This window comes from Alexandromys fortis, unplaced genomic scaffold, assembly GCF_014885135.2.
Source record: "Alexandromys fortis isolate MF-2015 unplaced genomic scaffold, M_Fortis_MF-2015_v1.1 scaffold_0, whole genome shotgun sequence".
Lineage (NCBI taxonomy): Eukaryota > Metazoa > Chordata > Mammalia > Rodentia > Cricetidae > Alexandromys > Alexandromys fortis.
The window spans coordinates 20,900,327-20,917,444 of NW_026067949.1; the positions used below are offsets into that span (position 1 = coordinate 20,900,327).

Consider the following 17,118-nt stretch of genomic DNA (forward strand, 5'->3'; position numbering starts at 1 on the left):
CCTCATAAGCCCTGGAGGACTAGTGAGGTACTCAAGCTGGGAAGATCTGGCACCAAGAGAGGCTGGGACTCAGCAAGGGCCACCCGGCCACTGTGGACAAACTTTGGTTTCCAGCAGTTTAGATTCAAAGCCTTTGTTCTTTAACAGGACATATCACTGTCCCAAAAGAGCATCCTGTCTAGGAATCTACCTTATCTTCATTGCCTGGACTTCTGGATTTTTTAGTTTTGGGGGTTTTGTTGTTTATTTGTTTTTGTTTTGGGGGGGTTGGTTTTTGTTTTGGGGGGTTGGTCTTTTTTTGAATAATTAACCAACAAAGACAAAGGCTTACTGGGTAAACTACAAGACGCTAAAGGCAAAGAGCTGTCTCAGAAATGCTTTCAAGGAATGTGCTCAGACTAGAGCCAAAAGTTTAACTCAGGGTATCCCAGTTGTAAGGGCAAAGAAAAACTGGTAAATCTCCCATCTTTCGTCTCATGATGAAAAGACTCTGAGCACTTCGTAGTGGAAGGTGGCTGAACTGTGAAAGGAAATTTTAAAAAAAAAAAAAGGTGTGTGTTTCAAATGCAAGTTTAGAAACAGTGTAGATGTCCACATTTGAAAGTCAATGGGAAGGTTTTGTCCTTATGACTTTCCCACCCAACCCACTCGCGAACTGTTCAGATAAAGGGTGGTCACATGAGCAGAGGCAGTCACATTTTTAATTCACGGGCAGGTGAAGCTGTGGTACCAACTGATTAAGCTGGGGACTGAACTCGGGTCCTCATACTTCCATAACAGGGGCTTTATCCACTGTTCCACCATCCATCTCCGCTGGGAGGTTTCTTAAAATCCTTAAGTGCCACTTGGGGACAACACTTCCATCAATGGAGAGTGTGAGTGAAAACCTACTTTAATAAAAATGTGTAAATCACTGATACTACACACTCTCGCTTAGGAGCACAACTTTCTTTTCTAATTGAAGAGGCCCTGGATCTACTCTCAAACAATAGAATTCAATGCCCTGGCTGGAGCCTGGACGTCAAGGTTGGTAAGAGCTCTGCCAGAGATGCTGAGGCAGGAGTTACTTTGAGCTTGCCCCAGGGTTTCCTCCCTCTAACTTGGGGACACCCCTTTTCCATCCCTTCTAAATCAGCAAGTAGCTGATCACTGAAACTAAGCACAGTGGTAGAATCTATACCCTCAACCGTCTCAAAACTTGAAGCCGTGGAAATTGAATCTAAGCAGACACATACGGGCAAATTGCTCCTCGTGAAGCTTTTTATTGGTTTGCTTCCCACCTGCTTTAATACTACTGACGTTCTTATCCAAACATGTTGCTATCTGCCCTGCACATCTTAAGCAATGAAGACGTCCGGAGCTACAGTACAGTTTCCCTGACAGTCCTTCCAGTGGGAAAAGGAAGAGAAATCGCCTTTCTGGGTTGTGTTTTGAGGCATCAGGTTCATTCAGCACAGATTCTTCTATTTTCCTTTGACTGTTAACTAGACCACAGTGGGAAGGAATTGCCCATCCATAGTCAAGAAATTGGGAGTGGTAGCATTTATTTTCTCCCTCCAATGGAAAAGAATTCTCCATCACCATCAATTCACTTGGAAGGACCATTTTTTTCCAATGAGCATTCCTGATGCTTGCCAAGGTTTAGAAAGCTAACTAAGAATTTCTCAAACATTCCAACTAATTTCCCTGTGTGCTTGCTTTTGACAAAGGGGCATTTTAAAGAAGCCCTCATAAAATGTTTTTTCTCTGTGACTATTAATGCATCATGAACACAGAGGGCTGTATATGCAGCTAACCTCAATCAGTTTACATTTGTTGAAATGGGAATTTGAAAAAGTATGCCTTTCCCTAAAGAACAATAGCTTTAACTTTGTTGTTGTTGTTCTGCTTCCTATAGTTTTTGCTTAAAAGTGCAATCGTATGAATCTTCCAGGACAGAAACCTGGAGGAGTCAGTGACCTGTACACGTCTCTTTAGCTGTCTTGTATGTAATCATCAAAAGACAGGTATTACACCTTTCAGAAGTGGTTGCCCTCTTAACTCAACCACCTTTTAGAGGCTCCTCCCCTCTCAGTGTCATTACACTGGGAAGTATGAGGGCTAGTGAAGAGAAACCATAGTCGACCACACTAGTGTGTGGGATGCTCTCCCTCTCTATTGAGGACTGGAAGAAGGGACTGTCATCTCCTAGTCTGCTACTCATCGCCACTTGAGGAAAACCCTTCACCTTCACTTAGCCCAGTCCTAGTGTGAGGGCAAAGCATAGACACTCGCCAAAGACACCACCTTGGCCTTGAGTAGTGCTATGATTTGCTGAGAAAAAGAAAAAGCCCGCTGTCCTCTTGCCAAGCTCCTTGTTGCCTGTTAAAGTCACCTCCTGTTTCTCAGTTGTGAAGTTTTTCTAGGCTACTGACATCAACAGGTCTATCTCCATCCCCACCCCCACCGCAATGGACCCATTTAAATATTTTTCATCCTGCTGGGACCCTTCAAGCTTGACTTCTTTCCCCATCCTTTCTTCCACTGAGTTCATTTCCCCATAGACTGTGTGAAGCCTCACTGACTCCAGAATGTTCGTGGTCTCTCGGGGCTGCTTCTCTTTGTGCCTCACTTCTTTCCCTCCCAAACCTGCATCCCCACAGGAAACTATAATTATTCGCGAATGAATGTATGACATCCTGTTCACACAGTGTGAAGTTCCAGCTCAAATCAATGGTCCTCTGCTTCCACGAGCCTAAACTTTGATCACTCCCTCCCGGTGCAGTTAGCTCTGTGGCTGGGATCAGAGGGGCACTTGCCAGCAGCAAACAGAATTGTAAGAGAGAAGCAATCTTAGGGGAGTAACAGTAGATCTTTGTAAGAGAGGATTTTTTTTCCCCTTTGAAACATTACAAATTTTTGAACATGACATCTTTTTTAACCAACATAGGCCAGGTCATTTTACAATCTAATAGTGGATCAAGAAATTATCTGAGCCTAGTGGATTGCCACCAGAATCTTTTTTATTCCATTAAAATGTAATTACACCATCCACCCTCCCTCACCTCGATCTTACCCTTCCCTTGCCCGTCCTCCTCCCCACAACCTCACAAATTTGTGGCCTCCTCTTCTTTAACCCTTGTTGCTATCTATGCATATAAATAAATACATACATATATACATAAATACACCTTGCTGAGTCAGCTCAGTGTTACCCATATGGTTATGTTTCTAGGACTGACCACTTGATATTGAATCACTAATTATGATGACTATCCCCGAGGAAGACTAATTCTTTCTCTATCTCTCTCAGCAGTTGCTAAGTGCTTGTAACTCTTCATCTAGGGATGGAGCCCTGTGAGATTTCCCCCATTTGCACTGAAATCTTTGATGACCTAGGATAGAACAGAACAAAACAGAGAAAGAAAACAGGGAACACGGTCAATCACTTGAAGAAACTCATTATTGGACCTTCACTCCAGAAGTGTTGAATCTATAAGTCTGGACTAGAGACCAAGGCATTCCTTTCTCACGTGTATGTGTTTATACACTTGAGTCTAAACAGGGTCACAGTGCCAGGTGCATTCCATTCTGTAGATCTGGATCAAAAGGGTTTGATTGGAGAGCCATTGTTCTACCTTATAGATTATAGAGGTCTGGTAGTGAGGTCTACTAAGGGTCTTGGTGTTCTGACAGTCTTCATCTAGTTTAACATTGTGATCAGGCTGGTAGGAATATATCATCATTGTAATCATAGATGGAGTGAGGCATTGAAAAACAGACACAATGAACAGTGTTGTAGTGAGGGACTGATTGGACAGAAGACATGGGTAGACTGTAACTGATTCAGAACAAGACCTGGATTCTAAACTCAATTGTTATTTCTTCACTAATTAAACAAGTGGTTTCCAAGCCACTTAGTTCATCCTAAGGGTTAGCAGAACTACTCTAAACTTTATAAAAATTTAAGTAGAATTCATAGGAGTGCTCTTATATGATAAATATACCATAGTGCTTGTCTTAATCCCCAAATAAGTCACAGCGATCATAAGAAAACAAAAAAAAAGTTGAAAATGATTCATGAGTGCTGAATATTAGTAAAAAAAAAAATTATCTCCCAGCCCAAAGAAAACAGTGGGTCCAGATAATGTCATTAGTAATGGCAAGCCCATTGGGGAAACAGGCCTGTAGGTGGTACCTCCGGCAATATCATTCTCAATATAACTAAGCATGGGTCAGGAGAACATATGGCTTCCAAGTTAACACAATGGGAAAATATAGCTTCAACAAAACTTAACCTAACCAGATCCAGTGGTACAGCCCTGAAAACAGGAGGATTGCAATTTCAAGGCCTATCTGGGGTTTAGTTCCAAGACCAGTCTAGATAACTTAGTAACACCCTACCTCAAAATAAACAGAAGTCAACAAGAGTTGTGTGTGTATTTCAGTAGTAAATGTCTTGCCTAGCATTCGTGAGGCCCAGGCGAAGGGGAAAACCCCACCAGAACCTGAATAAAGTCAAGGCTCTCGGTCTCTGAACATTAACTGAAGAAAATACATAGAAATAGAATCAGCCAGCTCTACATGGAAAAGCCTAGGCAGACCATGACATTCAACGTACTTGTTACAGGAGACTTTTAAACAGAAATCCCAAGACTCCGGCCCTAGAGTTTCTACCTTAGAAGGACGGCACAAAGCTTGAGGAGAAACCACGAATTCCCACCAAATCCCTGAGAGACACAAGTGCTGCTGCCCTCACTATGGAAAGTGGACTAGATGACGATTGACTTCTCTAACCAGCCAGTGGCATGAGAGAAAGGGCAGAGGACCAGGCAGTGAGCGCAAGAGACGTGCAAACCAGATGTGATATGTCTGTCAGCTTCCTCTAGGTCTCAAAGCAACAATTTCAAAAGATCTGATGAAATCTAAATCTAAATATGAACTGATTGTGGGATCTGATTAAGTGATGATACTTGGTGCTGCTGGGTATAATAATATGATAGCATTAAACACTTCTTAAAGGTAAAAATTCTTGCCAAAGTCTTTTGTCAAGTCACATAGTCCTAACAGTGGGTGAAACAGACCAGAAGGTTAGTAACTGAACCATATTCCTGGCCATACCCAGTTTTCCCATAAGTCCTAGGGACTGAACTCAAGTCTTCATGCTTGTACTGTGCTAACCAGCCATCTCCCCCAGACAACTTCCTCATTTTATACAGAATAATTTTTTTTGAAGATCAACCTTGAAGCAGGTTCAGTCAGCTCTTCAAATAACTGTGGGGGGTAGTATGTGTCTGTGCATAAACACACACACACACACATACACACACACAACTTGGGCCAGGAGATGGGCAGTGACTAAGTGCTTGCTTTCACAACCATGAGGACCTGAGTTTGAATCCTCAGAACTCATATAAAAATTAAAATAAAGCCACAGAGAGACAGAGAGGGAGAGGGTAGGAGAGAGAGAGAGAGAGAGAGAGAGAGAGAGAGAGAGAGAGAGAGAGAATAAAGGTAATTTACTTCTATACTCTAGAGGTAACTATATTAAAGCCATGCACCTCACCTTAGAGGTGTCATTCACACTCAACCTCCAACTCTCCAAAGCTGGTATTTGAGGTTCTCTTCCCCTGTTTGATCTTACAATGGAAGACTGGTAGACATGAACACAATGAAAGAGGGGAAGGTGACAGCTCACAGCTTGACATTTGTAGAACAAAAACAGTGTACAAAAGAATTGGATCAACACACTATCCAATAATAAATTATTGACTTATTCATCAATAATAAAGAAGGAGCCACACCCTATGCAGCACTTGCATGCCAGTCTCCATTCTAAGCCTCTTGTTTGTATTAACGCTGCTGGTCCACATGAGGACCCTCAGTCTGGCTCTGTTGCGATCCACACATTGCAGATGAGGGGTCTGGATTACAGTGTGGTTAACTCGCTTGCCTACGGTCACACTGCAGAGAGCCTTTGCTTTAACGACTGTTGGTACCACCTTGCTTGTAAGAGATGAACTATAACCGATGTCTTCTACTTAAGAAACACTAAACAAGTATCAGCATTTAAAAAAAAAACAGTTTGGATTTTTTTTTAATAGAAACTCATTTTAAGCGATCCCAGAGTGCCTGACGGGAAGTCTCCCTAGAGAAAAGCTGGAATGGTATAACCCAGGCTTTGGAATGACTGGGCTCTGGTTCTACAGTCAGCTCCATGCCTTACTCCCTGTGGCTTCTTAGCTATGTTGCTGGTCCTCAGAAATCTCAGTCTGAGGCATGAGCAGCAAATCACAGCACGAGCATGGGGTCAAATAAGTTAATGGTATATCCTTAGCTCATATCCTTCTCGTGTGGCGAGCCAGCAATAGCACATAAAAGGTTTGCTAGATTATAAATAGGCATGAGATACTCAACATCTATAACTCACAAATGTGAAGTTCCGATTAAAATTAGGCATATACTAAAGGGAACACTTGTCAATTGCAGCAGGCCCCCGTGAGCCCTAGATGTAGCTAAGAACACCTATTAGTGACACTTCTGTCATCGTCAAGACAGTGAATACTCAATAAACCAATTTTCCCTGTGCCAGGAAAAGTACAGAAAAGCCTTTCCCCCCAGGCCTGTCCGGTACTTACCCAGTTGCAAAGAATAAATTGCTCTGAGAACTGTAAACCAGTGTCATGCTTGGTCAATCCAGCCTTCTGTACGACTTTCAAGGCAGTGAGAAGGGCCCCCTCAGGGCTATACACACAGACCTATTGAAAGAATCCTTACAAATGATGAACAGAGCTGACCCTTCAAGGCAGCAGGATGAGAAGCCAGAGCCTGCTGTGGGCCAGATGTGGTGCCAGGAATCTGAGTCAAGAAGATATGTACCACATAACTGAGCTAGGACAGGAACCTCGCCAGCCAAAGAAGCCAGGCTCCATGGGCAAGAACATGCTAATATGTTTGGAATTAGAAACCAGGATATAGTATAAGGCCTAAATTTAAAACTTGATGCCTACTGGGTATGGTAGCTCATGCCTTCAATCCAAGCACTCAGGAAGGAGACAGAGTCAGGCAGATCTCTATGAATTCAAATCCAACCTGGTCTACATAGTAAGCTTCAGGCCAGCCAAGGTTACATAGTGAAGCTTTGTCCCAAAAGAAATAAACACACTGAATAAGTGTTTCCCTCTACCTTATATGAGCCTCTAAATTTGATCCCTAGCACTACATAAATAGGGCACAGTGACCCACACTTATAATCCAGTACTCAGGTGGTGAGGGTCCATCCTTAGCTACATTGTGAATTCAAGGCTAACCTAGGGTACTTGAGACTGTCATATATCTTATATAGCCTAATGAAAGCAATTTAGGAAAGAGCTGGCTTATTTTCATTCACAAGCCGAGAAGTCATCAATGTGGAAAGCCAGTGGGGCCAGCATTTATCCCCAGAGCATGAACTGGCTTCTTTGGAGCTCATTTCCTATCGAGGGATACCTTGCTTAACTCCATAGAGGAGGGAAGGGCCTTTGTCCTGCCTCACCGTGATTGACAGACTTTGTTGACTCCCCATGGGAGGCCTTACCCTTTTTGAGGAATGGACAGCAAAGTTGGGTGGGAGGAAGGTGGGGGAGAAGCGGGAGGAGGGGAGGGAGGGGAGACTGAAATAAAAAAAACTTTTAAAAATTAACCATCATAGATTCCCTGTTCTCCACCTCCAAGAATAATTTTTGTTTGCTTGCTTGTTTTAGTTTTAAAAAAATCATCTGAAAATGCAACAAGATGTTGAATTATCAAACTGGCCTATGGAGACACCACGAATCTGTTCATTCATTTGTTTTGTTCTTTGATTTTTTTTTATTGTTGTTGTTGCTGCTGCTCTTTATTTTATTTTTTGTTTAATTTCCCAGAAATTAGGAAACTGCAACGTTCCGTCCCACAAATTCTGTGAGTTGTGATTACAGTGAGCGATTCCTCTCCCAGTGTTCTCACTTCTAGCACAAGCAGTAAATCAGAGCTCTCATCGAGTAGAGCCAAGACAGAGGCTAAAAGCTGCCTAATATTCTTGTACACAATCTGTATGCCAGTGGAGAGATGAATTTCCAAAATCAGAAATGTATAGCACCTGCCAAACTACACACGCAGTGTGGCTGCCCCCGTTTTTATTAGCACCCTGTCTTTGAGTGTCCCTGCTCCTGTTGCCTAAAATCTCTAGGTATTCTCGTCGTGTTCCTTGGTTGACTTCATCATCAAAATGATCCTGTCTCGACAGCGCTTTTATTCGCAGTCTTGTGCTTGTGAATGGAGGTGATCATTATTATTTTTCCTGCTCACTGGAATTTTGTTTTGCTTACATGAGTGGCCTATTTACAGCACAAATCCATTTATCTATTTCTTTATTACAGTTCTGTCTCAATTTTTTCAGTGCCAGTTTCTTAACTCATATCCTCCATGAGACCATTCCCCTCTTTCTATGTGGCTCCCGCAGAGATTGGTAGCTCTGGGCCCTGCATCCATGCTGTTATATTGGACTCTCGATCTGCACACATAGTAATATGAAAACGGAAAGGGTTCATGGCCGTCCTGTTCGCATAGCCAACTGCCCTGGTGTGGCAGGATTTAAAGAGAGTCCTGAGACTTCAATGTTCAGATTAGGGGAGCCCTGAGAAAACTAGAACTCTTGGTCACCTGCAAGGTAAATTGCACCTTCAGCAAATATTTGTTGAGTAAATGCTTCCTGGCGTCCAAGACTACTTGTCTAGCCAGATTCCGCATCTAACCTACATGTCCACATTCCTAGCTGCTTCCTGAGTGCTCTTGAATACACAGACAGACCTTGCGTCTGATATATCCCAAGAGCTCTCCCCAAACCTCACAGAAGCCTTGCCTCCTTGTTTATATCCACTTCCTGGATTATCTTTCTCTTCACTTTGGGATGTCAGTCATCCTTACATATTCTGCAGTTCCCCATGGCTAAGGTGATGGTTGTGGGCTGTAGCGTGGCACTGTGAACTCTGGATGGCTCCACCCCCATGGTTCTATTAGCCAACTCTTCCACCCTGTGGCCACTTCCCTTCTTCTTAAGAACAAGTAGGGGCTGCTTTCACTGCTTTCTAAGGAATGAAGCTATGTTCCAGACAAAAGCACCTTGCAACAAACAAGCTATAGCAGAATTATTACTGATAGAAGTTTTTCTACAGAGGGTTGAAGTATGCAAACTCAATAACCATAATTAAATGACGAATATCACCTTCCAGAAAGAAGGCGACCATGTGATTCTGAGAAAGCTGAGAATTGTTAGCTGTCAAGGAGCCTTTACTGAAGCATCAATTTAATTATTCTACTCTGCCAAATGTGTTAGCAAATCCTTAAGTCTTTGCCTTCACTCCCATCAGGCTGCAATCACCCAGCCTGCCTCTTCTTTTCATTGTGTGCTTTCTGCCTGCACCGCTAACGGCATGTGTGAGGGAATTTCTTTGTTTCTATATCTTGTTTCAAAAAATTATGTTGTGACATGTGAAATCATAGGATCACTGTGTATAAATGAAATGCTATAGATAGTGACAGCAAATATCTAATCATTATAACTATCAAACCCATCATGAATTATCAGATATCTGAATAACCAAATACTTTGAAATGAAAAGTACATAAATTTATATACTAAATGTATCTAGTACCATCCATTCTAGACATAGTTAATCTTCATTCCTGTCCTGACTGAATTTAGAAGCAAATCCTCTGAATATGTCTATGAAAGTTTCCAAAGAGGTTTTCCTGAGGAGCCAGCAAGACCCAGCCTGAATGGGAGTGGCACCATCCCAAGGACTGGGCTTCTAAACCAAATGAAAAGGAAGAAAATGAGCTGTGTACCAGAAGTCAATTCTTTCTAGTTCCTGATTGAACACAATGTGACCAAATACCGCACACTCCTGCCCCATAGTCAGAGCCATTCTCAGGGCTACACAGTGCCCACTAGGATGGACTGTCCTCAAACTGTGAGCCGATGTAAACCCTGCCTTCCTTAGATGGCTTTTGTTGGGCAATTTGTCACCCAAATCAGAAAATGGTATACACTTCTGCATATGAAAAGTATGTCTCTGGGGACTAGAGGGGTGGCTCAACTATTAAGAACTTGCACTGCCCTTGCAAAGAACCCAGGTTTTGGTTCCCGGCACCCAGGACAGGCAGCTCTAGGAGAACAGACACCTGCACACACATGTACATACACCCACGAAGACACACATGTGTGCACATAATTAAAAATAAATCTGAAAAAAGAAAATAACTCCAATAATAGAGATATGGACAACTTTCAAGATATTATCTTCTATCAGTTGGTGCCTGTGGGAGTTTGAATGAGAGTGACCTCCAATGGTTCACATTTAAGTACTCGGTCCCTAACTGGTGAAAACTATTTAGGAAGGGTTAAGAGGGGTGGCCTTGCTTGAAGACATATGTCACTAGTGGTAGACTGTGAGGTTTCAAAAGCCGACACCATTCCCAGGTAGCTTTCTCTCCCTAGTGACTGTGTCTAAAGATGTAAGCTCTCAGCTTCTGCTCCAGCGCTATGCCTGCCTGCTGCCACACTCCCTGCCGTGATAGTCATGGACTTTAACCCTCTTAAAGTGTAAGCCCCAAACTAAATGTTTTCTCTTACAAGTTATCTTAATTGTGGTGTTTTAGCACAGCAATAGAAAACTAACTGAGACAGTGATGGCAATTTGGCCTTTTACCAAGGTTACATATAGATTGTCTTTAAGGGGGACATAATTTAGTTTGTAACTAATCTTAGTCACTTGTCGTTACCTCCCAATTCATTGCCACTTTCCCACACCCTCTGTACTAGTCACAACTCTCCAGAAAAGCAGAATGAAGAGTGTCTGTCTGTCTGTCAGTCTGTCTGTCTGGGTAGGTAAGTGGGTGGGTGGGTGGGTGTGAGTATGGGTGTGTGTGTGATTTATTATAAAGAATTGGCTCTTGTAATTGTGAGAGCTGAAATCTCACCATTGCCATGTGTGGACACAAAGCTCAGGAAAGTGGGTGGTGTGGTTCTTGCCCAAATCTGAAGTCCCAAGATCCAGGAGAACCAATGGTATGTGACCTAGTCCGAGGGAAGAAGAAATGCAATGTCTCAACTCATGAGTCAGACGAAGAAAGCAAATTCTTCTTCTCCTTCTCCTCCTTCTGCTTTTTTTTCTTTTCTTCTTCTTCTGCCATTTGTTTCTCTGCAGTTTCTCAAAGTACCAGGTGATACACACCCAGTTAGGAGAAGACAGTCTGTGTTCATTGGTCTAGCAATTCCATGTGCGTCTTGCCCAGATACACCCTTCCATACCCACCAGGAGTAATGCTTAGCCAGACATCCAGGCTGCCTGTGATTCAGTGAAACTGACACACAAAATTAACCATCCGCTTATGTTTTTTTTTTCTTATTGGAACATATGATACTTTTAAAAAGCTTGAGTAAGCTATAATTCTTCTAAACCTAATCTTTTATTAGAAATTTTATTGTTATGTGGGTACCTTTTAACTTCCCCATCACTCAGAACATTACATTACAAGGCTGATGCTGGTAAGATTTGTTTGGTCCCACTCTACAGTAGAGCACTAACAATAAACATTAGTTATGTGTACCTAAGAATTCACCATAACCACATTGTCCCTGCACTAAACCATATATTGGACTGAAAGGATATCAAATTCAAGGCCCTAAACCTTATAGACTATGCAGTGCACAAGCCACAATGGATGACCCTGTGAAGGGCACTGGCTAGCCGAGTCACCACAAGAAAATAAATTTGTAGGTGGCGCATGCCTTTAATCCCAGCACTCAGGAGGTAGGGACAGGCAGATCTCTGTGAGTTCTGGGCCAGCCTGGTCTACAAGAGCTAGTTCCAGGACAGGCTCCAAAGCTGCAAAGAAACACTGTCTCAAAAAAAAAAAAAAAAAAAAAAAAAAAAAAAACAAAAAAAAAAANTATGTAGCAGGTTTGAGGGCAGTCTGGGATGCATGAACTACAGACCAAAAAGAAAAGAAGGAAGGAAAGACAGAAGGAAGGAAGGAATGAACGAAGGAAGGAAAGAAGGAAAAAAGGAAGGAAAGAAGGAAGGAAGGAAGGAAGGAAGGAAGGAAGGAAGGAAGGAAGGAAGGAAGGAAGGAAGAAACCAGTCAAAGGCACTCTAAGAAGGGCCAACATGCCTAACGCTGGATGAATAGGAAGAGTGGGATTATTAAATTAAAAGTCTCCTGTGCAAGTATTGGTGCTGCCATGTCTTCCTAGAGAAGCAGTCTGGAGCAGGCAACCACTTCTGGGCAGACTTGAGCTCTGTGAACCCAGAGATCCTTGTCAGTAACTCTCCCCAAGTTACAGCCTCAAGTGCTAATGAGACCTCCTGGAAGGGAACATCATACTTAAAGTGGGAGCTTTTCTCCTAATAAGGAAGAGAGACACTTACGAAGGCAGGTGTTTGTCTCACCAATGGTGACTGAGTTGGGAATAGGGCATTTGTATTTATGTGAGTTTCTGCCAGCACAGGAGTTGGGGTAGGGTAGAAACCTCTCTTCTTCATTCCTTCTACATAAGTGATGGCTCCCAAACAGCAGCCCTGAGAACAACTGCTACCTTCCTATGAAGAATGATAGCCAGAAGCCCATATGAGTCTGTTTCCAGACATACAGCCTCTGACTCTCTACTGTCTGCTAGAGTAAAACCGGCATACCCTCACACCAGGCCCAAACCCAAAAGTGCTCAAGCCCACACAGAGTTAACCATACATACAGAGCCAAGAGGAAAGGAGATCAATATTTGCCCAACGGAACAGAAAAATCAATCAATGGGGAGGAAAGAAAATGTTATCTCGAAGCCTTTGAAAGCAGTGGCTGGGATGTGTCCACATTGGCAGGAACAGAAGGAAAGGAGGAAAAGACAAGCTTTGTGCACTGAAGTTCACAGTTAGGGAGAGCTCAGTATTCGGGGAGCATTTCTTCCTCTGTTTTTACCTGCGTGAGATTCGCATAGCATAAAATGGGCCGTTTAAGGGAGTTGGAGAGATGGCTCAGCAGTTAAGAGCACTTGCTGCTCTTTTAGAGGACAGGAGTTCAGTTCTCAGCATCCGCACGATGACGCACAACTATCTATAAGCCCACCTACAGGGAATCCAAAGCCTCTTTTGGCATACATGTGGTACACATGCATGCATGCCAGCAAAACACTCAGGTATAAAATAAATAAAATAAGAATAAAATATTTTAAAGGACCCATTGTAAAGCAAACGATCCATACATTTCAACAAATGCCAAAGCATCATGAGGTATTTCTGACACTAGAATTGCTCGTGCCAAAACTAGGCCTCTGAAAGTGCTCAATTTTTTCTTGCACTTTTTTTGTACTTAACTCTCTAGATTTTATCTGAGCAACCAAATTCTTGCTTCCCACCTAACTTTCGTAAGTTACCTTCGGTGTTTAAGAATGGAACAAATCCACATTTGATGGGGTGGGAGAGAGAGGTGATTTTGGTGTTCCACATGCAGGAAAAAAACTCACATTTATGTTCCTATGTGTAATGAATAGACTGCTTAAACAATGCAGTGAAAAATTAAAATCTATTTTCTTCCCATGCACTTCTTCCGTCCCAAGTTCTAGGCACATCTGTTGCTAATAAGAATGCAAAATGGCATGAAGTCCCTTGGTTCCTCGGCAAATGTTTATCTAGACCAAACAAGCTTGGGGTTTGTAGCCAGAGGATGTAGAAAATCTTTTTTCTCCTTCCGTGGTGGAAGGAGACAATGGGTAGAGAATCTGCCTTCTGTTCACAGGGTCTGCAGCCACCTGAAAGTCACGCGTGGGTATTTCCCATGGCTGCTTCAAGACACTGTCTCACTGGAACTCCTTTTTGCCAGAGTTTTCCTGCAAAGCTTGTGGATTTGATGTGGCTTCCTTGCCCTGCTCTATCGATTGTGTTAAACTTTGCAACTGTGTTAGGCTGACATTCTCTAAGCCCACACTCTCCATCCCTGAAAAAAATACCTGTGTTTTGCAACTTGTACGCTACCTTAGACCTATAAGGAACTCAAAACCCAAGAAATTCAAAAAGTCTTTCTTAAAAATGTACCAACAAATTTCTTTTTTACTGTCTCTCAAATAACAAGACTAGGTAGACTCTTGTCTTAGATTCCTGAAAAAAAAAAAACAACATAATTTATAAGCATTCCACCTTAAGGAATAATCAATAGATTAAAAAGGACGAGGGCAGAACAATCCAATAAGCAGTTTTAGACCTCTCCAGCATGCTATTACTTCTATAAAGTTCTGTGTTTCCACTATGTAGTAGGCGCCCAATATATGCTTATTATTTGAACTGAATACGGAAATTTTTCCATTAGTCATCTTTTTGGTGCATTTAGCCTTACTATATTGATCAAATAACTATATTGCTTGGTGCCAGGTGCTCCACTCAAAGAAACAATTATTTTTAAATAGGTTTCGATTTTCGTAAAGATCCCTTCTGTGCCCAGCTCCTCTGCTTAGGTACCTGCCAAACATCGTTCATGAGATCACTGATACCCACAGTGCCCACAAGCACGGCTTCTTGAAACTGAGACTCACTTGAAAACTTCACTGAAAATGCAAATCCTGGTAGGAGTTTTAGCTGGGGTCATCCTTGTGTATGCCTGGGAATTTCCCTGGCACTAGGTTTTCCCCCAACCCCGAAATGGCCAGATAAGACTCCTAGCAATAGTGGAGAGAGTGCCTGAATGGGCCATCTCCTGTAGTCAGATTGGTGACTACCCTAATTGTCCTCAGAGAGCCTTCATCAAGTAACTGAAGGAAGGAAGCAGATGCAGAGATTCACAGCCAAGCCCTGGGCCGAGCTCCAGCAGTCCTGTTGAAGAGAGAGAGGACAGATTGTGTGAGCAGGGAGGTCAAGGTCATGACAGGGGAACCCACAGAGACAGCTGGCCTGGGTTCATAGGAGCTCACAGACTCTGCACCGGCAGCTAGGCCCTCTACATATGTTGACGGTTGTGTAGCTTGGTCTATTTGTGAGACTCCTAGCAGTAGGATCAGGGTCTGTCCCTAACCTATGAGGTGGCTTTTGGGAACCTGTTCCTCATACAAGGTAGCCTCGCCCAGCCTTAATACAAGGGGAGGACCTTAATCCTACCTCAATTTGATATGTGATTCTTTGTTGACACTATGTGAGGCCTGCATCTTTCTGAACAGAGACAGAGGAAAAGTGGATAGGTGGGGTGGGGGGAAGGAGCTAGAGGGAACAGAAGAGGAAGGAGGGGAAACTGTGGACTGTGGTTGGGATGTAAAAATAAATTTAAAAAATTAATAATAAAAAAGAAAGGAAAATGCTTGTTCTGGACTAGGTATCTTGAGAAGTCCATCCTGCTCCAGTGTGCACCGCACCGCTTCCTTCTCTTAATGCCTGGGCTTAAACTTAAATCCACATTATTCCTTTCTTAATAAACTCTAGTTTTGCTTTTAAAAGATAACAAAATACAAATTCGTGGATTTCCCCCATGATCCCCTGCAGTAATTTTAAGCATGAGAAGGGATAGGAATCTCCATTTTAACACGTATTCTGGGTGCCACTTAGACAGGTAATCTTCAGGGCAAACATTAGGAACTGATCCATTGAGTTGACCACTCTCAAGTCTGATGAGCAAGTCCTTGAACTCAGGGAAACCGTGGGTTACTTTAACTGTACGTTTGCACTGTATGGCTATTTATTGCCTTCGTGTAGCACTAAGAGGATGTTTTTTGCTTATTTTTCTCTGGAGTTTTTGCCAGTCTGATATGGGGGCGACGCTTTCTGTGTACATTTGAATTGTACCAGTGCTGGTAGTAGCACCGTGCCCAGTGGCCCTGCCTTCTGAACTCCCTGGTTGTGTGGATCTGGGGCTGAAAGTCACACCATCAACCTTGGCAGAGCAATCACTGCATTAGAAGTTTCGGGTGTTTGAAAGTTTTGTAAGGTTCAGCATGCTTCCTTGTTACAAATATCGGCATAGAACAGCTTTCGTTTTGCTATATGAACTTTGAAGAATCCGCAGTAAAACTTTTGAAGTTTTTATCTAACAGATTATGCAAACTATTTCCTCTATACTGAATGACATAATAATTATAGTGGGTCTAATTGTACTTGTGAAGTCAAATATGCACTGTGATGATAAGAAAAAAAATTTGACCTAACAATGTGTCTTTCTGTTTATTGATATTTGTTGAGTGCCTTCATGCTGTGGGTATAAAATGAACTGTCTTGTTGGTTCACAGGGACTTTTAGGTGAAAAATATGGAAACATTCGAATCCCGGGGGAAGTTGAAGCTTCGGAGTTCGAAATGATTTTGGATGCTGCCGTTGAGGCCAAACTAGAGACAAAGTTACTGGAGGATTGGTACTGTCGGGATGAGAACTCTGTGCCCGCAGCGTATTACCTCAGACCCAGGCTAGAGGTGACGAGAAGCAACAAGAACTCAGTAAGTCCACCTTTTCTGACTTCCCTTTAGACTGATTTTCCTTCTCTCTGGGCTACATCTGTCGTAAAGTATACTAATGAAAGTCTAACAGCTATAAACTCTCTGGGGGGATATGAGAGCATTATGATTTAACTTACTCTAATCGGCATATATGCCTATAATCTGTCAAATTCACTAATCCTATTAATTCTCAAAATGATTCCACCACTATCTTACCAAATACCATCTCTCCTCTTATCTCTCCTTCTGGTTAGTCCTTATTGTCAACTTGGCACAACCTAACATCACCTGGAAAGAAGGAATCTCAATAGAAAAAAGTGGCCCCCTCAGGTTGGCCTGTGTGTGTCTGTGGAGCGTCGTTTTTATTGCTAGCTGATGTATGGGGTCTCAGTGCACTGTGGGCAGCACCGTCCTAGGCAGTGACCCCAGGCTCTATACGAAAGCCAGCTGAGCTTAAGCCCAGGAGCAGCATTCCTCCAGGGCTGCCTCTTTAGTCCTCGCTTTAACATTCCTAATAGTATATGTTCTTGTGACTTGTGTAGAATCATAGAGTAAATTGGTTTATGCCTCAGTATCTTCTCCTGTCCAACTTGGCTTTGAAGTGTATCTATTACATGTCTTTGAAACTAAGCGAAGGGCCAAGAAGGGCACAGTAAGTC

At 42.7% G+C, this 17,118-nt stretch overlaps 1 protein-coding gene across 1 annotated transcript in view; it reads left to right on the forward strand.

Moving 5' to 3' along the window:
• The window catches only part of Nwd2 (NACHT and WD repeat domain containing 2), a 110,317-nt gene that overhangs the window by 79,138 nt on the left and 14,061 nt on the right, over nucleotides 1-17,118 (forward strand). The window contains exon 4 of the mRNA XM_050149628.1: nucleotides 16,256-16,459. Within this exon, the coding sequence (XP_050005585.1) occupies nucleotides 16,256-16,459 (204 nt within the window). The remainder of the gene's footprint in view (nucleotides 1-16,255; nucleotides 16,460-17,118) is intronic.